Source organism: Falco cherrug, chromosome 9 (assembly GCF_023634085.1).
Source record: "Falco cherrug isolate bFalChe1 chromosome 9, bFalChe1.pri, whole genome shotgun sequence".
Classification (NCBI taxonomy): Eukaryota; Metazoa; Chordata; class Aves; order Falconiformes; family Falconidae; genus Falco; species Falco cherrug.
The window spans coordinates 18,387,528-18,407,277 of NC_073705.1; the positions used below are offsets into that span (position 1 = coordinate 18,387,528).

At 41.4% G+C, this 19,750-nt stretch overlaps 1 protein-coding gene across 9 annotated transcripts in view; it reads right to left on the reverse strand.

Moving 5' to 3' along the window:
• Nucleotides 1-16,595, reverse strand: part of PPP3CB (protein phosphatase 3 catalytic subunit beta) — a 47,836-nt gene extending 31,241 nt beyond the window's left edge. For 2 of the 9 annotated variants that reach the window (XM_055719574.1, XM_055719575.1), the window contains exons 1-3: nt 16,263-16,587; nt 3,936-4,136; nt 1,652-1,776 (exon numbers count right to left, since the gene is read on the reverse strand). In XM_055719574.1, the coding sequence (XP_055575549.1) occupies nt 1,652-1,776; nt 3,936-4,136; nt 16,263-16,332 (396 nt within the window). In that variant the 5' untranslated portion in view covers nt 16,333-16,587. Of the gene's footprint in view, nt 1-1,651; nt 1,777-2,221; nt 2,353-3,935; nt 4,137-16,262 lie in introns of those variants that run through there. The other 7 variants (XR_008733763.1, XR_008733764.1, XM_055719572.1 and 4 more) reach the window with 7 other exon arrangements.
• Nucleotides 16,596-19,750: the final 3,155 nt, after the last annotated feature.

Sequence of the window (19,750 nt, forward strand, 5' to 3'; positions counted from 1 at the left end):
TTTATTAGTGAAAAAATGAAATTGCACTGTTTGTACATGTTTAGAAAATTTCACCTTCACTTTTCTGTGAGAAGTCAAATATTCTCCCAAAAATATATTACATTTCCAATCACTACGAAAAATTTTAAAAGTAACCATATATGAAAACTCCTGGAGGTCAACTTAAAACTTCCTAAAAGTTAATTAAGGCAAAAACTTAAGTAGGAAAAACCAGCTGGTTTTCAGGTACTACATTTTTCCTTCTCAACAGGACCACAAAGCATAGCCCCACCTTCACGCACTGGCAGCAATGCAACTTCATTCAGATAAACTGCCATGTACTTCACTGATGTTCCAACAGCCAGAGTAGAAAAGAGAGCAGATTATCTCAATGAAGACAGACAAGCTTTTTAAGAATCCTGGAGTGATTCTGAAGAGTATATTTAGCGTATCTTTACACATTCCACAAGTATATTTAGCATGCCAAATATTACATTAAAAATTAAATTAAAATCATGTGAGGAAAAGAGAATTGAGACTGTTCTTACTAATATATTCAAGAAAATCCATTGTTCAGAAATTTTTTGTAAGTGTAATGGTTGAAAAGCTTTCACACCATGTTTTGATACATTAACATATAGTGTTGCTATGTAAATGTCCAGGTCTGGGCTCCCCAGTTCAAGAGGTCCCTTCCCACCCTGACCATTCCATGATTCTGTGATCTGTAATCACCAAGAGCAGGCTGAGAAGATCGAATTAATAAACAGGGAATGTCTGTTGAAATTTTTCCTCCTAAATGACTTTGAGGCCATCGCTCTTGCTGCATCTCCCGTTTGTCTACCATCCTTAACAACCCCAGAAGGTACTGTTCATGGCCTTCCCAGTATGTATCTACACATATTAGAAGAATGCAATTTTAATACAGAAATTAAGTATTATATACCATGACTTGCAAAATCCTATTTCAAATGGTATGCCACTCTCTTGGATTCGCTATCTATGAAGAGATCCCAAGCCGAGGCACTCCCAAAGCTGGCACCAGAAAAATAGTTAACTTAGAAATCATAGCTCTGAAACTAATTGATGTGAATAAGTGAGTATCTCTGGTATGTGGCATACTAAAACATGCTGAAAATTAAAAAACAAAAGCAAAAAATTAATTCAAAATACCTAAAAAATTAATGGCAGAAACACAGGTCATCCTTAGGGAATATCTGCAATTGCCCTCAGAATTTTAGTGAATAAAAATATTATCAATTTTTTTAAAATATTTGAATACGTAAGTAAAATGAATCTATGCAGATTAACAGCTACAACAAATTGAAAGAGCTTGCAGTCATGACTCACCTGGTCTCCAAAAACATACAAACACACCTTCCTGCATATTTACCAGAGAAGCAGGATTACGTATAATGCTATAGAATTCAACTTTAAAAAAAAATAAACAACTAAAGGAAGAGGAGGAAAAATGAGTAAGTCTGGTGACTTCAACAGGACAGTCCAAACGGCTGGTCAGTTATCCTCCTGTGAACAGGCCGTTGTCATAGGAGAAAGCACAGCAAGGGAGAATACATTCACATGTTAAATCAGACCTAAAATTTCATTTGAAAACCTCAGTGAAAGTGTGCTTATAGAAAAATTTAGGACAAAACAGATTAATATGTTCAGTTACCTCTATACTAAAATAACCTCTGTCTACATAGTCACCGAGGAAGAGGTATCTTGTGTTAGCAGGTGATCCTCCCACTTCAAACAGCTTCATTAGATCAAAGAACTGGCCATGAATATCACCACACACTGCAAGCAAAAATTTTGTTCAAATTAATTGAAAAAAAATCTAACAGAAAAGTTACTAAGTTATAGTTAAGTAAACAGCCACAAAGTACTTCTAATTAAGTGGAAAGGCAGGTATAAAGCAGGAATAACAGAAATTTGTGAAGCCTCCCCCTTCGCGTTTCATTAAGATGCTGTCCTCACTACCTCTGACAACGCTGATGATAGCCCTACTTGAGTCTAGCAGATTGTGGAATGTTTTTCCCACACAGTTAATGCACTGAGCACTGAGGTCTTAAAAGCTGTCAGTGGCTCTTTACTGTCCTCCCCATCCCCTCTGGTATCTTAGCAAATTCTCCTTGGTATGCACATTTGGAAACACCTGCTGCTTTGCAACAATTTCCTGTGTCCATGTAGGATTGAGAAAAAGCAGGGAGTATGCTTTTGTTTCTGAGTCAGACTAACATACCTTTCAATCTCATCATATCTTCTCTTTGCTCAGTTACTTTTCTCCTTCAAACAACCATGTTCACTATTTCAACAGTGGATTTTTCTTGTGTTTTTAGAATATGAGACAGGATAAGACCAGTGGTCAGCAACCTAAGGCAGAAGTGCCAAAGATAGCAGATGGGAAGACTTTGAAGAGCATACAGCAAAGCCAGGTCATCTCACAATTTAAAAAAAAAAAAAAAAAAAAATTTAAAAATTTATGGAAGAGACAACTGCTCCTAACTTCTCATTCCCACATGAGTTCCCAGCTCAATGGAAGTCAGGAGCTGCCTTCTTGCTTCTGCATTGAGGTATTGCTGATAACAATTAACAGGAATTTGAGAGACTATGTCTTCCATTGATGCAAAATGTCACTCACCAACTGACTAACAGCATCTTTCGACTTCTCAGAGTTTATCAGTGAATTTTTTTGGGGAAAAATATTTGTCTAATTTTGGAAGGAAATAATGGATATGGCACACCACACTCTAAAGGTTGCTATTACTTGGAGCAGACCATTTGTCATCGCAACCTACAAAATGCTAGACTAAACAGAATGTGTCCTCTTTCATGTCACTTTTCTTAAGATTCCTACTCAAACACTGCAAGAACATTCCTTCTTTTTCAGCTGCCAATATACAAGTAGCTCTGGGTAACTACCTGAATAAACAGAAGTATAAAAATTCTAAGCATATGGACAAGGACAACACTGCAGTTTTGAGCTTTATCTGGAGCTACAAAAGACTCAGAGTTCAGACTTAGTGGTTTCCACCACTTCAATCATTCATTTTTTTAAAAAAAGTCAGTAATAATGATGTACTGTTTAAATGCTTTTGTCTACCCCATACTATCAAATTAGAGCAAGCTCATTCCCTAAAAGAAGCTTTTCAGACACTATTTTTAAATAGGTTCATTTAGAACAAAACACATTCAAATGAAAGAAAATCTGATTTGAACACAAAAATCAAATTTATTTTCATTATCCTATATAACATATACGCAATGTGAACTATTTTCTGAGTCTGGATTGATTATAAATAAATGTACTAAAGGACACCACTTCCACCTTTCACCAGGTCAAACAGAAACAGAACTAGTTAAACCATTAAAATACTCAAAAAACCCCCCTAAGTGTTGGTTTTGTATCACAGTGGATCTGGATGGTAAAATAACCTCGCAACGCCTTCCAGTACTACTACCCTCACAAGAACATGGTTTTACATGCAATCGTCAGTCTCACCTACAGAGGAACTACGAAGGTGTGTTTTTCACTCAGAATTCCAGCTCACAGTACTTGCTTCAAACCACAGCAATTAGCTTCTCTTCACATAGATAGATTTCAGGAAAATTCTGAGTTCATTGTTCTCTGGCAGGTAGATGTCTTTATTCCCACTTACAACATTGCAGGAATCAGAAATCCGTATTTCATCAGTATTTAATTACTTTCTATTTTGTCATTTTAATACCAATCATACTATCTTTTTCCAATAGGTTTAGTGCCTTCATTTTGCAAAATAACGTGCAGCCTGTTTTTTCAGACCATTTGAGTACCATCAAGCAAATGCAGTTGTGAGGGATAATTCAGTAAGACTATAACAAATTTTATTTTAGCAATTTATAAGACAAACTCTACCACTGAAAAAATCTGGCTTTCTTAAAATTTAATTATGAGTGATATTATCTGGAAATATTACCTGTAATTGGAGCTTCAACTTCTATCATAGTTTTTTCCCTCCGTAATATTGCAGCACCCTCATTGATGATTCTAAGTGCAATTTCTTCATCTACTCGACCTTCTTTTATCAAATGGTTCTTCAAAATGTCAACTCTTGGTCTTCCATCTGTGTCGAACACCTCTTCAGATGTCAAGCGATGCGTTGGTGGAAAAGGGACAGCTAAAATTTAAAAAGAAGAAACAGCAGTTGCAACAACACTATTTTAAAAATATACTCCATCTAGGATCGGATCTATCATGGAACAGTTGCTATCTAAAGCTGCAGATTTGTCTTTCAGTCAACCAACTTGAAGACGTCATTAAAATCTAGATGGAACAGTGCTATATGTGTATGCATTTAAAAAAAATAACATCTATAATGTGCACATAGAAACTACAAAAGGCACAATAGAATTTGAGGAGTCAAAATTGCCTTTGCAAAGGGACATGACATCCATTCTCTCCAACATACTGCCATTCTCTGTAGACTCAACAAGTATTGGGGATGCAGAAGATCCAATTAATATCCACTCAGACTTACAAAAGGCATTTTAAAATAAACCCATCATCAAAGCCTAAAAAAACCCTTCACCAAACAAAAAAACCACTAAAACAAATCCAAAGCTAGCAAGAAGAGGATACAATACTGTTTAAAGGACTAGAAATAAAAGGACGTAATAGCCAGCACCTGGAAAGGAAGGTGGTCACCAGAGGAGCCCCACTAGAATCTGTGCTTTTTAATAAAGCCATAAATTACACTGAAAAGAAGGTAACTCATGGAGTGATGCAGCCTTCGGTTGACAGTATTGCAGACAATGAAGAATAGGGCAGGCTATGATGAGCTACAGAACTTGTCCATGCTCCTCAGTGGCTCAGCAAAATATGACACATTAAATATTAATAGATGCAAATTAATGAAGGAAATAAGTCCTAACTTTACATAGAAAAATCACAGATTATAAAATTATTATTATTCAGAAGGTCTTTACTATAGTTTTAGGAAAATACAAGTCAAAGAAACCCAGAAAACTGAACGTTAAGAATTGTTAACAAGCAGAAAACAAAAAGATGCAATTATGCCAGGATTCAAGGCACAATAATGGAATTCAAAATGTTAGAATGATTTCTGCTACAGGAGTAACTAAGTAGACTAGGATTCTTCAGCCTAAAACCATGAAGACTAAGGGGGGCTCCAACAGAGGTCTGCGACAGCATTACCGGAGGAGGTGACAGGAAAGCAGCACTGGTGCACTCTCAGTCCCTGAACGGCAGAAAGGGGCAGGACAGACTCTGCCAGCTTCATGTTCTGTACAGCCACTGAGTAAGCAGCAGAACAAGTTCATGCTATCAGAAAACCCTGTAATTTTGGGAGCCTACAACACTGCCATTGTAGGTTGAAATTCCTTCTTTGAGCTTGTCTTCCTTAGTTTCCTCTTGTGCTGCCTCTCAAAAGACTGAAGAGGTAGAGGGTCTCCATATACCACACACAACTTCAGAAATTACTGGAAGTATCAGAAGTCCTTGGATCCTGGCTTATGGTTCAAGAGCTGCCATACGCAACCCATCTCTCCAAAGAGGGGAGCAGATGAGAGGTCTGAGGCTGGGGACCAAAGCAGGCTCAGCAGCAGCCGGCTGCTTGAATGAATTCAAACATCGGCAATTCGGTTACTGCACAAATGAAATGCAGATGTGGGACATGGGAGAGGAGGATACATCCAAACTGCCACTAAGCAGTGCATCAGGGTATCACTGCACGCCGGCAGGATTACAGGAAATAAAACTAAACTGACTCCCCACCCCCCTCCCCTGCAAAAGCATTCTACTATTGAATGAATGAAATAAAAAAGGAGCAAACCCATTCAATTTCTTTCCATTTAAATATTATTTCAAATATGTCTAAAAAGAAAACCTGGAGAAACACACCTATTCAAAGATTAAGAACAACTACTAGTGTGAATACACTTGTAAATGGATTTTCATACTTTATTTTCTTACTCCTCAAAGTTAAACTTTACATTCCAAAAATCAATGCTTAAATACTAAAACATTCACGGACTTCATTTAAATTGACTTCTGAATTACTAGCAACACATTGCGACCCTTCTGTTTTATGCAATAATAAAAAATCTACTAATAAAATAACCGATGCATAAATCACATACATACATTAATTGAAACTGGAGAACTGCCTATTCCTCCTCTTATAAAAGTTTCTAAGTAGGAAGCAGCTGAAAAATGTGCCTTTGCATTACACAGTGTAGAACAAAACTGGCACTTCATTTTTGGACATGAAGTATTTTATTTACATAAAAGAAATGGCACACCTTTCCTTCCAGTCTCCTCTAGTAATGATTCAAGTTTCATTTTTGCTTTATTTTTTTTTAATTTATATTAATGTCTACATAAATTAGTTTTAGGCCATTACTTCCTCCACTTCTTTTAACACGTTATTTGTGGGCCCACAACCACCTTCAGCAATGCAGAGTTGAGCTCATCCGTTTCTGAGACCAGACAATTCATGAATACATCTCCCCTGCTTTGATCGCTGCAAAAGCTTTAGAGATCATACCTTCACAGAACCAAAATCAATCACCTCCAAGACACAGTTTTGCTGTGCTTCATTAGTTCTAGTTTTATTCCCAGATAATTATCTATCTAAGAGGAAAATGACCCTTTTTTGTTTCTGGAGGTTTTCTGGGTAGATGCAGGGTGCGGTAGAGAACAGTCTTTTGACATGACCGGCAGCCGTCCTTCATTCTCCCATGTGCAAGTCATTACTGACTTCTGAGGACTACCAGCGGCTGCAGCACTCAGACGGATGGCATCGACCTCTTCCTTATGACAGTTCAGAAGTATTTCAGGGGTTCTAAGCACATGGCAGACTAAATTTTCTTCTCTTAATAAAGTTCTTATGCCCATGTAATATAGTGCAGATTGGATCTGCACAAAAATTAATTCTATATTAACAAACGACAGCTTTGTCTATCAAGTTACATCTTCTGGGAGGCTATAAAAACAGATGTTTCTGTCCGGTGCCTGGAAAGAACTGTCTCAAATTATTTGAATTAATATACTTACGAAGATTCAAATTAAACTCTGTCTGTCCAGGGGTTATTCGTAGTGTCCAAAAATCACAAGCTTAGTATCAGAAGCAGTTAGGCATCTGTAAATTTATATTTGCCTCATGAAAAACTGAAGTTGTAAAACTAGTTCCTCAGAGTTTAACAAAATCCTTTTCACACAATACATGTATTTTCTTATTGCTCAAGAAGGTTTGGGGTTTTTTGAGAATAAACTTCAGAGAGGGCACAATAAAACACAGCTAAAGATTTTATCTGCATCACCCAGCTGAATAAAACACTAACACTTGCTATAAAACCTGTTTGTTTCTATTTTACACTTTGATTTTTGTCTCAACCATAGTTAACACTGTATTAGAGCTCATACCTTTAAAAAATATTACAAATAACATCTTTTAATAGGTTAAGGATGATAATTTTTGAGGCATGTAGACAATTTCTGCAAACTAATGGGTTTAATTAAACCTCTGATGAAGTAGTAATAGAATGTTACAGCCTAAGGAAAAAGAATTGCGGCATGATGTGTTTCAAGACAGAAATATAATCCATGTTTCAAAGTCGTTGTGCATAACCTGCGCTCTCGGGACTGTAACAGAATGGTAATTAAGAGGAATTACCCTAAGGAAATAACATGGTGTTGGTCATTAAAGGATTCCCTTCCTCCATTCCCAGCAAAGCTAAGCAATAGAAAAACATTTAGAGATGAATCTCTAAAGCAATACACACTGCAGTACAAAATAACAGTCTGTATCTTATTAGTAAAAGAATAGATATTAGTAACAAAGATAACACATAATCATTTACAACAACATGCAAGTTTTTCTGGAACAAACTGCTGCTTGCTAGTCAAAATTAATCAATTTCACTTTTGAAATATATATGGCTGACACAATTTTAACTATATCGATTCAAAAATTTAAACAGTAATGCTGGGGAAAAGAAGAAACAAGCCAGCAGCTTTTGGGATTTGTTAACAAAAAGGTTTTGATAGTTTTTATCACTATTTGTAATTTACATTTACAAAAAGAGTGGGGGTGGGGGGTGGAAATCACCTTTCCTTTATACTGCAGTACTACTTAGAAGAGAGATTATCAAAAGCAAAACCTCTAAACCTAGTTCTACGCTTTCTACAAGCCTCTGGGCACATTTATATCTTACAATAAAGCACACTACAGAGATCCAAAAGATAGCACCAATCTGAATGGATAAATTCAGAGTCCACTGTAAAGTGGTTCAGACGTAGAAAGACTACCTTAGCACGGCACTTTACCCAATAATCCCTGCTGAGAGGAGTATGGCAACTAACACAAACACGCAACTTCCAGACCCAAAGCAGATCTTGCATTGCCTAGTAACTGTGTACAACAGTAGCTGCTAATAAAATCTTAGATGTAGAGACTACAAATTTAACCCATGCTGATACATATGCCCATTTTAATAATCTTGGTTAAATCTGGCTTGTATCAGAGACGCTGTTGGAAGAGGCTCATGAAACAAGATGAGATCAAAGCCTCTAGGCTAATGGTAAGAAAAAGTATCAGGGATCAACCATACAAGGTACAGTACTTCCACAAGCAAAGCATTTTCTGCTCTTAACGCTTTAAAATGTATATAATTCTTTTTCTCTGACAGTGAAAGAAAATAGTCATTTTTCCTCTATAATCAGGAGCCCATGACATGTTCCATGGACCCAGCTTTGGCTGTAAAAGCATGCTCAACATCCCAGATCTCATGCCACGGTTTGGATTTCACAGATAAAAGTCTGCTTCCATTCCTAAGGTTACCAACACAGGCATTGTGTTTGTGAAGAATTTGTTGCTTTGGTGGTAGGTATACATGAAACAGTATATAATGCTTGTCTCCACTAAGTGACACCATATATCAATACAACCGTGGTGTTCTGTGAAATGATAGGCCAGTATCCTTCATTTTGTCAGCAGGTTTATTATGATAGCACAGTTGTCTGCGGTTTTTCTGTCATTTGGTCATGTTTTGTGGGCTCTTGGTTTTGTAAATGCATTGCTGTCTGCATACTGTCACTCAGAAGAATCACAAAGCCTAACACCTAGCACATCTTTCAGTCTGCCCCTGGAGTTTTCACACCTCTGCCAACATGTACACAGAAGAAAGAGATGTAGCACCCGTGACTGCTATGAGGACAGAATACATCCAATTACCCTTCAGTATTTGGCAGAACAGACTTGAAAAGAAAAAGCATAAAGACATCACAGATGGTCTATGGACCAGCAACCTTGAAAATATTAGTCAAGCACAAACACAGAGCAGTGTCTACTTGAATCAAAAAGCTACAATCAATAGCTGTCAAAAGATACGAGTTACTCTATTCATCCCGAACAAGAAAGCGCAGATTCAGAAAAGTCAAATTCTTGTGAATTACGTATTTTTCCTACATGCCACAAACTACCCCTTCACTCTAGTTTCTTTGAATGCATGCTGCCTGCTATATTAACAAGCATTCTAGAAGCAAGGAAAAATGATCCTGAAAACTTAGAAACCCTACAAAAAGAGCAGGCACTATTTATTTTATCCTTACTTACCACGTACTTGCAGTCTTAAAAGTTTCATAGAATTTTAAATGTCAAATGAAACTACTGCTATATCTAGTATGCCACAATGCACTCATCTTTTATCCTGTCTGTGTAATTCTTCAGTTAACTTGGTTATTGCTTTTGGAAGTATCTCTCAGGAAAAATATGTTTACTTGTTTGAAAAGTATTTAAAGATGCCTCTTTCAGTAAAATGGCCATAGTGTGTTAGGCCAAAAGATTATTTGGTGCTTAAACATGCTTCTAGCAATGATGGAATCATAGGTCCTTCCCTCATCATACACTCTTTTTTCCAAACAGGTGGGTTTAAGGCTTTCCTCTAGTGTTTCATCCAGACCATCACATTTATGATCACTGACAGAACTATTTTTCACTATTTTGTCCAGATCCTGAATAGACACTTCCACATTTTTTGCACCCACTGCACCTTATAGCTATGAATTTCACAATGAAGTATTTCACCTTTCATTTATATAAATTTCCAGAAAATCTCATTTAATACTGCATTTTTCTTTTTCACAGGGAGACAAGAATTACAGATGTTTCCTATTCAACTTCTCCATTAAACACCACTCATGATGTAAGCAGTATCTAACTATCCCCTATTCAGCTACCTCTTTTCCTAGTCACAGATTTCTCAGCTTTGTTGCTCCACCCTGCACGAAAGCCACCCTGTGCCTCTGAACATATCTTTACATTGAAGAAAATCAGGAAGGGGACCAAAATTGTGTACTGCTGTTCAAGATGCACATATAACACAAGCTGCATATAATGTCATGATGGTAGATTCTCTTTTTTCTAAACTGATCTTCTAATAATCCCTAAATTCCTATCAGCCTGTTTGACTGCCACTGCACTAACATTTTCAGAATATTATCCATACAGACCTTAACATTTCCTTCCTGTGTTCGCCACCCTCTAAGTTTAAGCAAGAATTGTTCCTTCCCTTGTAGAATCTACTCTGCCTTGATCAGAACAGCGTCTCCCACAACTTCTTTGCCCAGGCTCTCAGTCTAACAAAAGCTTTCTGAAACATCTCTGGAAATTTACTATCCTGAGTAAGTACCACTGTTTGCCATTCACTCTGTTTTTCTAAATAAGTTATCAATTCATTTAAAGAGCACAGATGACAGATGTTAACATTCCTCAACCATGGAAGCTTATTACCTGTTAACATCCTTTCATTCCTAACTCTTGATCCAAAAGAGAGTATTTCCTCTTCTGCTTACTGTAAAGGCTCCGATGAAGGAACCTGATGAATAGTTTTGCCTGGATCAGCCAGCTCACTGGCTCCTCCAAGATACTCTAACAATTTCTCTTCATTTCCATCTATGAAAACTGTTCCAACTCCTCTTTAATACTGTGTTTCCCCAGAGACATAGTCTACTGTTTCTTACAAGTGCTATGAGTCTGCTTAAATTAAACTTACTGATCTACAGTTCTCTAGTTCAATCTAGAGTTTTTAAAAAAATGCTGCTGTGCTCCATCTCTCTGACTCAGAAGATTAGTTATGCCACAGGCTATGGAAAATAAATCCACAATTTTGCGCCCCAAACCCCTATTGAATTATTTTAGAGCCACCAGATAAATAACTTCTGGTCCTGGGATTATTTTTTTTTTAACATCTGTTTTGTTGATATGTTCTGAAACCACTTACATTTCAATGAGACAATTCTTTGGTCCCATTCAGCAATAAGAACTGACTCGTGTGAAAAAGAGTCCATAGTTCTTCACGCAATAAACACACATGTAATTAGTTGCCAGATTTTTCTGCTCTGGCCTTACCTTCCCAAGCCTCAACTGCTAACTGGCCCTAGTGAAATTAAGGCAGGCTTCCATTTTTGGGTGGTGTTTTTTAGGTTTTGTTGTTATTTTAAGATTTGTTCAATCTAACCATCCTCTAAAAAAAAAAAAAAAAAAGCATTCAGGCCAGTCAACCACTAACTTGTCAGAATTGACTTCTACTCCATTGTCATTCCCCAAACAAAACTGTGATTTTTTTAATATATAAATGAATTGGATTAAAGTATAGCCTTTTAATACTCTCTTTACTCTGCTGCTTTTCTGGATCATTTTAGAATCATTTTTGACCAGCAGCACAAAGGCATTCTAAGTGCCTTGCAATATTTTTAAAACAGTCTTCATACTGCCTGTAAGCATTTACCCTTTTACATGGCCTTTTTATTGTGTATTTTTTTTTTCCCCCCACCAGACTTAAACTTAAATACGGCAATGATTTCTTTTTCTCCTACATGGAAATCATTGTTAAAAAGTAGCTATTAGTGTCTTAATTTAGGACCCTGCTCAAGGCTATGAATTACTTCTCTTTGGGATTCTCTGAGGAGTTGTTTCAATGAGCTACCATTTAATATCCAAAATAACCTTTGCCAATCAGACTGCATCATGACTTTTATCCAAACCAAAGGACACTGAAGCCTCCCATTTCCAGAAGAACAGACATCATCTCCAAATTTAGCAAAAAATCCATTAGCTCAGCATGACAAGGTCCTGTGAATACTTCCCAATGCCTGGTAACACCTGTAGTGGGCAAAGCACAATGCCAGGGAGGAAAGAGTACTTCCAAGGACAACTTTGCAGTGTAGCTACTCACAGGTGAGTCAGAGAAGCCCTGGTGCTCTGCCCTCAAAGGAAAGCTAATGAAAGCTCATCTCTGCCATGCCCAGGACCACTCTGTCAAACTGTCTGAGCTTACAAGAACTTCTTTCTGCCCGTAAGTGAAAAACACTTCACTACACAATAGCAAAACAGTTGTTCCAGTAGAAAAGACACAACACATTGACAAAAGTATGAAAGTCGCATGCACTGTGAGAAACACACTGACTGAACACAGCCAATTATCTAAAGAAAAACAGGCAACCCCAAACCCGAAAGAACCAGATACAGCAGTTAAATATGAACAGCAGTTTAAAGAAAAAAATATTTCCCTCCCTTGGTGATTTTGAAAGAACATAATAGAGGAAAACGCTATGTTTCATAAGACAGTAAAATCCTAAGTATCATTCTTCAAGGATGAAGAAGGTGCTTTAGAAAACAGCGAATCAAGACGACAGGTACATTTTCTCATCTCTATTTAAAAAAAAAAAGCAGTAACAAAAGCCTCATCACAAGACACCTTTTGGGAACCAAAAGCCAAAAAATGACTTTAGATATTTCAATTCCATACTAACCGTTAATTCATAGGAAACTCTATAGGTACAAATTACTTAGGCAATTTAACTAAGCCATGGAAAGAAAATTTGAGCTTTTTACACATTTTAAAAGCAACCCAAGAACTTTGATGGTACAATTCATACTTGGGAAGGCACGCCAGACTAACACAGCTAGACTGTATAGACTGCATATTTAAAGCCATTATTACATTTATTATATATATGTCTAATAGGAACATTACACCTGCCTGATAACCTTTCAGATACTTTTCTAGATATATGTACTTCCCACTAATTGCTAAATATACAGGTCAAAACATAAGGGGGGATACATCCTAATTATTACCCTACCTTATACGAAAATATTAGTTACTGGCGATCCAATGATATCATAATTTTTTTCTTGGGTGAGGATCTCTTGCTGATTTCTGCCAACATATATTATTAGTGGTAAAGGATTCAATTTCTCACGGCCTCTAAAATTTAATGGTTTCTGTTATTTTTTCCCCTCTTCCAGTAATACAGAGGAAGAAAATAAAGCTAAAATAAAAGCATGAGATGACACAATTCAAATACCAGCAAGCATTAAGTCCTGAATTAACATTTCATCCCAAAAGGACCTGGTACGTGGAAAGCATGAAAGCTGAAATATAGACCAATACACGGATACACCAGATAACATCACTACATTTTTCTCTGTGTTTTTTTCTTCAAGAACATGAGATATTATAAATGAAATGCTCGACAAGGAGAGACACAAAGCCTGGGTGCCCAAGGATGTTTCTTCTCAGTAACAGAACCAGCACACAAAAAGTAACATTTTCAGAAGACTTTTACACTTTTTTCCCTCCATAGCAGATCACACTAAACAAAATAAACACGAAAAATTATTGCCTTAAAAAGAAACCCCAAACATTATTCCAGTAAATAACTTCACTAATAATAACCAATTATTAAGTGGATACTGGGGGTGGGGTGGGGGGGGGGGGTGGGGAAGAGGCAGTTTCTACAGTGATTCATCAGCATTACGGAAGTTAAAAGTATAAAACATTATGCAATCATTTCTACTGTTGTCTTAACAGTTCCACCAGCATGCCAAGTCCATACATTTCCAGTACAAAAAATTAAGGCTTCTGGGGCCCCTGGCATGCAATGTCCTCTTAACAAAAGCAGAGGGCCAACCGTAAGAGAGTATGGCCACTATCTGCAATCTGTTCATCATAGGGTAAGTAAATAACATGGTGAGCATTTCTTGGTATGCAAGAGGCATCACATCTGTTTGTGAACAGGAATGTGACAAAGTTGTCACATTTTCACACAGTTTCAACAAACGTATTTATGTCACATAGATACTCCCACTTAGCTATGACAAAACTGCAATCTTACACCTCTGGGGTCGCCATCTAAAAAAATATTTCCAACTGCACTGCACCTAAAGGGGGAGGGGGGAACTAAACCACCCCGTCCTTCATATCGAGAACACAGACAGCTTGGCACAGCTGTCCAGGCTTTCTCCAGATGCCAGTGATTCAGCATGATAGGTATGGACAAGAGAGGCCAACAGAAGGAATAGAAAAACGCTGCTATAGGAACATTTTGCAGGTTGTAACTGTGTCAGATACGGCCATCAAAGCCTGACTACCTATACAATAGTTCTGTATCCTAGGCACCCAGGTTCAAAGGAATACTGTAACCCCGCACTGTAATCCCGTTAGAATTAAGCAAGCCTTAACTATGATTTTAAACAACCAGATGCCTAAGTCACATTTAACAAGCTGAGTTATTAAGTGACAGGAAACAGCAGGTTTTCCAGCGTACTCTGAAGTACCTAATCACTTACCATTAGTTCTCTTGCATTGTGTGAAGAACTTAATTTCTTACAAAAAACTGCTGTAACAGTTCAAAAAATTCAGCGAGTCTAAACACTAAAGTAGCACTACCGAGTACAAGTTTCCAGTAGACTTGTTTTAACATTTTCTACTTTTACTCTTGCCATTTGCTCTAACAACTCAACAGGTTAAGCAATCCAAAATGAGTAACAACTCACTGGGAACAAAGCTTTCCAGCTTACTGGAAAACATGCCGATTTCCAAAACAAACTATGGGATTCCAAGGCTTTAATTAGGACCTGCTGAAGACAAAGGCATCCTTTTCATTTCTCAAGACCCTCTGTTATATAAAAAAACCAAATGAACGGATCTCCACCCCTTTGAATTCAGCCAGACCCAGTGTTCCTCGGAAGATCAACCTTAAGAGCAGACATAATTCGCGTACAGCCATGAATTCCAATAGCCCAGGTCTGCTATCGCAAATGTCCACACTGCTATTGCCAACTACAGCTCAAAAGCTTTGAGAGCAAGATAAAATAATCTACAATCTAAGTAAACAAAACCTAATAATTTTTTGGAGTGCTACCTATGCTACCCTCTGAAACACCAGTTTAATGAACATATTTTAGGACACTTTAGTTGTGATAGATTATTCTCCCCTCAAATGCTAGAATGATATGCTTGATGTGCTTCAGAGCAAGTACCTTAATTTTATATTTTGGTTGCTAGACCACCTTAGTTTTTCACAGATATATCTACTTGAAAACGTTTTCCTTCTGAGAAGTATAACGTTCGACTTTTCACGGCTTCCCATGAGATTGTGCTACCACGAGAGGCCACGGAGAAATAGATCAAGGTGAATCTTCCCGGTCAGAGCTGGGAACCCGAGGCCAGCAGCCGGCAGAGAGGGCGGCAGCACCTCCCGCTGCCTCGGCCCCTGCAGTTCCAGGGATCTCCTCTGCGCAAGGGAGGAAAACCCCCGCAGAGGACGAGGCGCGGAGGGGACGGACCCCAGGCGGGGAAGGCGGTGGCCCCCGGCCGGCACCGCCCGGGCACTGCTGCCACCCGCGGCGGGGCGGGCAGCCAGCCCCTCGGCCCCACGGAGCCCCACGGCGGGCAGCCCCTCAGTCCCACGGGGCGGGGGGGGGGGCAGCCCCTCGGCCCCATGGGGGGAAGCTTCTCAGCCCCACGGAGCCCCATGGCGAGCGACCCCTCAGTCCCTCGGGGGGGCGGGGAGCCCCACGGCGGGCGGATCCTCAGTCCCACGGGGGGGCGGCCGCGGTCAGACCCGCAGCCCCCCGGGGCCGGCGGCGGACAAAGCCTCAGCCCCACGGGGGATGGCCAGGGGCAGACCCTCATCCCCGCGGAAGCCCACGACGGGGGCCGGCCGCGGGCAGCCCCTCCTCAGCCGCGCCGCCTTCCCGGGCCCGCTCGGCCTCCCAGCAAAGCCCACCCACGCCGGCGCGGGCACCCCACGCCTCCATGCAGCCCTCCCACGGACACGCCGCTCCCATCCCCACCTGTGGGCAGCCCGCCACCGGGCAGGCACCCGCAGGGCGCCGCTCCCCACGCGTGGGCCGCCTCCACGAGCCGCGGGCGGCCTCCGCCCCGACGGGCAGCCATGTTCGACCCGCAGCCCGGCGGGTCAGGGGGACGCTCACCCTTGACGGCGCGTTCGCTGGTGGCGTGAGGCGGCAGCAGCAGCACCTTGCTCCCCTCCTTGGCGGACATCGCTGGGCGGCTGCCGGGCTCCGGCGGCGGCTGCTGGGCGCGGCGGCGCCTTCGTCCGCCCCCTCCGCCGGCGGGCTGGCGGGGAGAGGGGAGCGTGAGGCGGCCGGCGGCGAGGCGGGGCGGGGGCGGCTAGAGGCCGCGGGCGGCGGCGGCCCAGCGGAACATGGCGGCAGGCGCGGCTCCCAGCTCCTCGCGTAGCGAAGGGACAGTCCGCCTCGGGCCCGGCATGCACCGCGCCGCCACCCCACGAGGGGACTACGGGAGCGTGGCGAAACTCCTGGCTCCGCCGCGATCGCGCGGCGCGGCCGTTAGGGAGCGTGGCGAAACTCCGCTCTCCCCCGCGGCCGGGAGCCGGCAGCGCCCCCGCCCCCGGGCCGGGCCCGGGCCGAGCCGGCGGGGCGGGGGGCGGTGCGGCGGGCGGCCCGGCCCCCAGCGGCCCCCTCAGCGGGCGAGGGCCGGCGGCCACCATGGAGAGCTCCGCGGGGCCGCCCCCCGAGCGGCGGCAGGGCTGGGGGCGCCATTTTGTCGGGCAGAAGGGACGAGCGCGGGTGCCCAGGCCGCCCCCCCCCAGAGCCACCTCAGGGCGAGGCGCCCCTCAGCGCTGGGAGAGGCCCCGCGGCCTCGGCCCACCTGTGAGGCCTGGGTCGGGAGACGGAGGGGGAGAAAGGCGGCCCCCACCCCACGGCAAAGCCTGGGCACTGCTTCGGGCAGGCCGCCCCCAGGGCGAAGGGGGCATAGGAGCATGGAGGGCCCCGACCCCCCCGGGGCTGCTTGGGGACGCAGCAGGGCAGGACACCGCACACGGGGCCCCCAGCCCCGCCACGGCCCCCCTCGCACACCCACCGTGCACACCTGGCATGCAGCAACAGCCCCAGCCGCATGCCGGGCCTGAGAGCGGGCTTTGCTTTGGCAGAAGGGCTGGTGGTACAACTGTGCTAAACCTAAGCGAACCCGCTCATTCTTTATGACTAGCCCGTATTAAATGACTTATCTCTTTTTCTGTCAAAGTCAGTTCCTGCTTTCCTTTGTACCAGTTGTTAATTTCATCTTCTCACCTTCAGTTTAATATATCCTCAGTTGTGCTGGCACAGGTTGGCTGTAGGACTGCACTGGAGCTGAGATCACAAATTAGCTCGGTTTAAAAACCAAACCCAAACAAAACAACATCCCCCCCCAAAAACACCCCAGACCAGAAACCTCTGTATTTGGCATCACTTACCGATCTGCCAACAAACCCAGTCAGATCTAGCAAACATCTAAATACATACATATAACAACATTTATTAGTGTATCTGAAGAGTTGCTGCTTTGCATCTCAGCTAATAATACAGCTGTGATGCATTATTTGCACTGAGCTGGACAAACTATTTCATACAGTAAATCAGGAATTTAAGAAAGAAAAGCCATTCAGAGGTTATAGTTTCCAGTAAGGTCTTGGTACTTGCAAGGTCCAAGGGAAAAGGATGACAGCTAAGGCAAGCATCTGCCATCTTGAGCGTGAAAAGCTGTTTGGCTCAAGCAAAAATACATTGGAATTGATGGGTTACACAAGAGCTTGGCTTGACCTTGCCTTTTTATTACACAGTCAAGACAGTCCAGGCAAGAAACTTTGAATGAAACATCACTATCAAGACATTCAAGGAAGCAACTGAAAATTTCAAGGGAATTTGAATGATAAACCCTTGGGTAGTTTCTTGTAGAACTCCAGAGTTTTAGAAAAAAAAGAGTTATGTTAATTCCATGTCCACAAGTAAAATGTTTGGGCACACAAAAAGAGAGCTGGGATACATTAGAGTATCATGGAAGAAATCCTGGATGACTGTTTTGGATTTAATCACCAAGTTTTCCAGTAGCAGGAATTACTACTACCTTATACCACATGTTCTGTAAATGTCTGTCATTGTACAACCAATTTAAAGGGCCTGGTTTTTAAATAGAACAAAAGCTCACTTGCTTCAATAGCATGCATGTGTATCCATTCAGAATATGCAGCGAGCATGGCATAGGAAGGGCAGTAAGTAAATGTTGCTGCTATTGACTTAGCATTAGCTTAAAACAGACCTGCTGGAACAAGGAGCAGGGGGGATTAATGCAGCCTCTTATTTAGGATCAAAAGACACTTAGTAATAAATGCAGTTTGAGTATTTGACAGCATGAAACAGCACATAGATCCTTGTATTATGAAGAAATTCATTTGTCCATAGATTTCCAAACACACACGGAGCTTAAGACCTTGCTGAGTGTCGTCAGAAATTCCCTCTTCACCTCACCTGAAGTGCAGTTGCAAGAGAGATGCCTCTTACTCAGTTGCTCACTTCTCTCATGAGCCTGCAGCCAACATGAGTCTTGTCTCCTGGGGTGCGAATTAAAGGGGCTGATGCAGACAGAACTCTGGTTGAGGGAAAAGCATAGCATAATTTTATTTTGCTATGATGCTGTGCCAGAAGGAGACATTATCAGCTTCTAGGCAACATACCTAGTGCCCTGCATGCTGAAACACTTCCAGTGATATTCAGGCATCGCGTGACGAAAAGGCTCACACAGATGAACTCTTGCTGGGTTCCGCCCCTTCCCCCCCCCCTCCCCCCCCAATTCATTAGATCGATGTGATAAATGGCGTTGTGTCTGCCTACAAACGACACCTCTTTAAAACATGAAAAATAATTTGTATGGCCATTTTTTGGATAACAACAGCTAGAAAGAGAAGTTAGCTGGCACAGTTATCGTGTGGGTTTGTTGGTTTTTTCCTAACATATTCCATCTTGCCTCATTAAAATACAGAGCACGTGCCTTTGTCTTTAGGACAATACCAAAACCCAATTAGGGAGAGAGAGAACTACAGAACACTACCTAAGCCCTTTAGCTTGTTGAAGCTTTTTCAAGCAGTATTGTCTCTAAATCTACTAGAGACTCTGGAAGGGGCAATTCACACTGCCCCAACATACCTCACGGTGAAAGCAAAGCTGATTGATTCAGTACATCTCGCGTCCAAGGAATCTATTGCTACTCACACCACAAGTAACATCATAATTGTAGGAACTTAGGAACACAATTATGAACAGAAACGTGGCCTTGCAGGTAGAAGTCAGCGTGCCTTTATAATCCTGACAGTTTCCCACAGATCTGCCATAAATGCCAGCCAAATTAAAGTATTTCTGAAAAGCAAAGTCACATTTTTACTTCCTGTTCAGCTTTGCCACCAAGTGGCCATTCCATTCCACACATTGTAATACCGAATTAAAAAAAAAAAAAAAAAAAGGAAAAAAAAGGAAAAAACCCAATTCCTATTCTGACTGGATATTTCAAACCCTTAGCTAACAGCTAGCACTGGACGCTCTCTGAATAACTACTTTTGTAGTGGAGAAACAGTTCAGCAAAAGAAGCACATGGAATAATCAAGCCAATTCATCTTACCCTG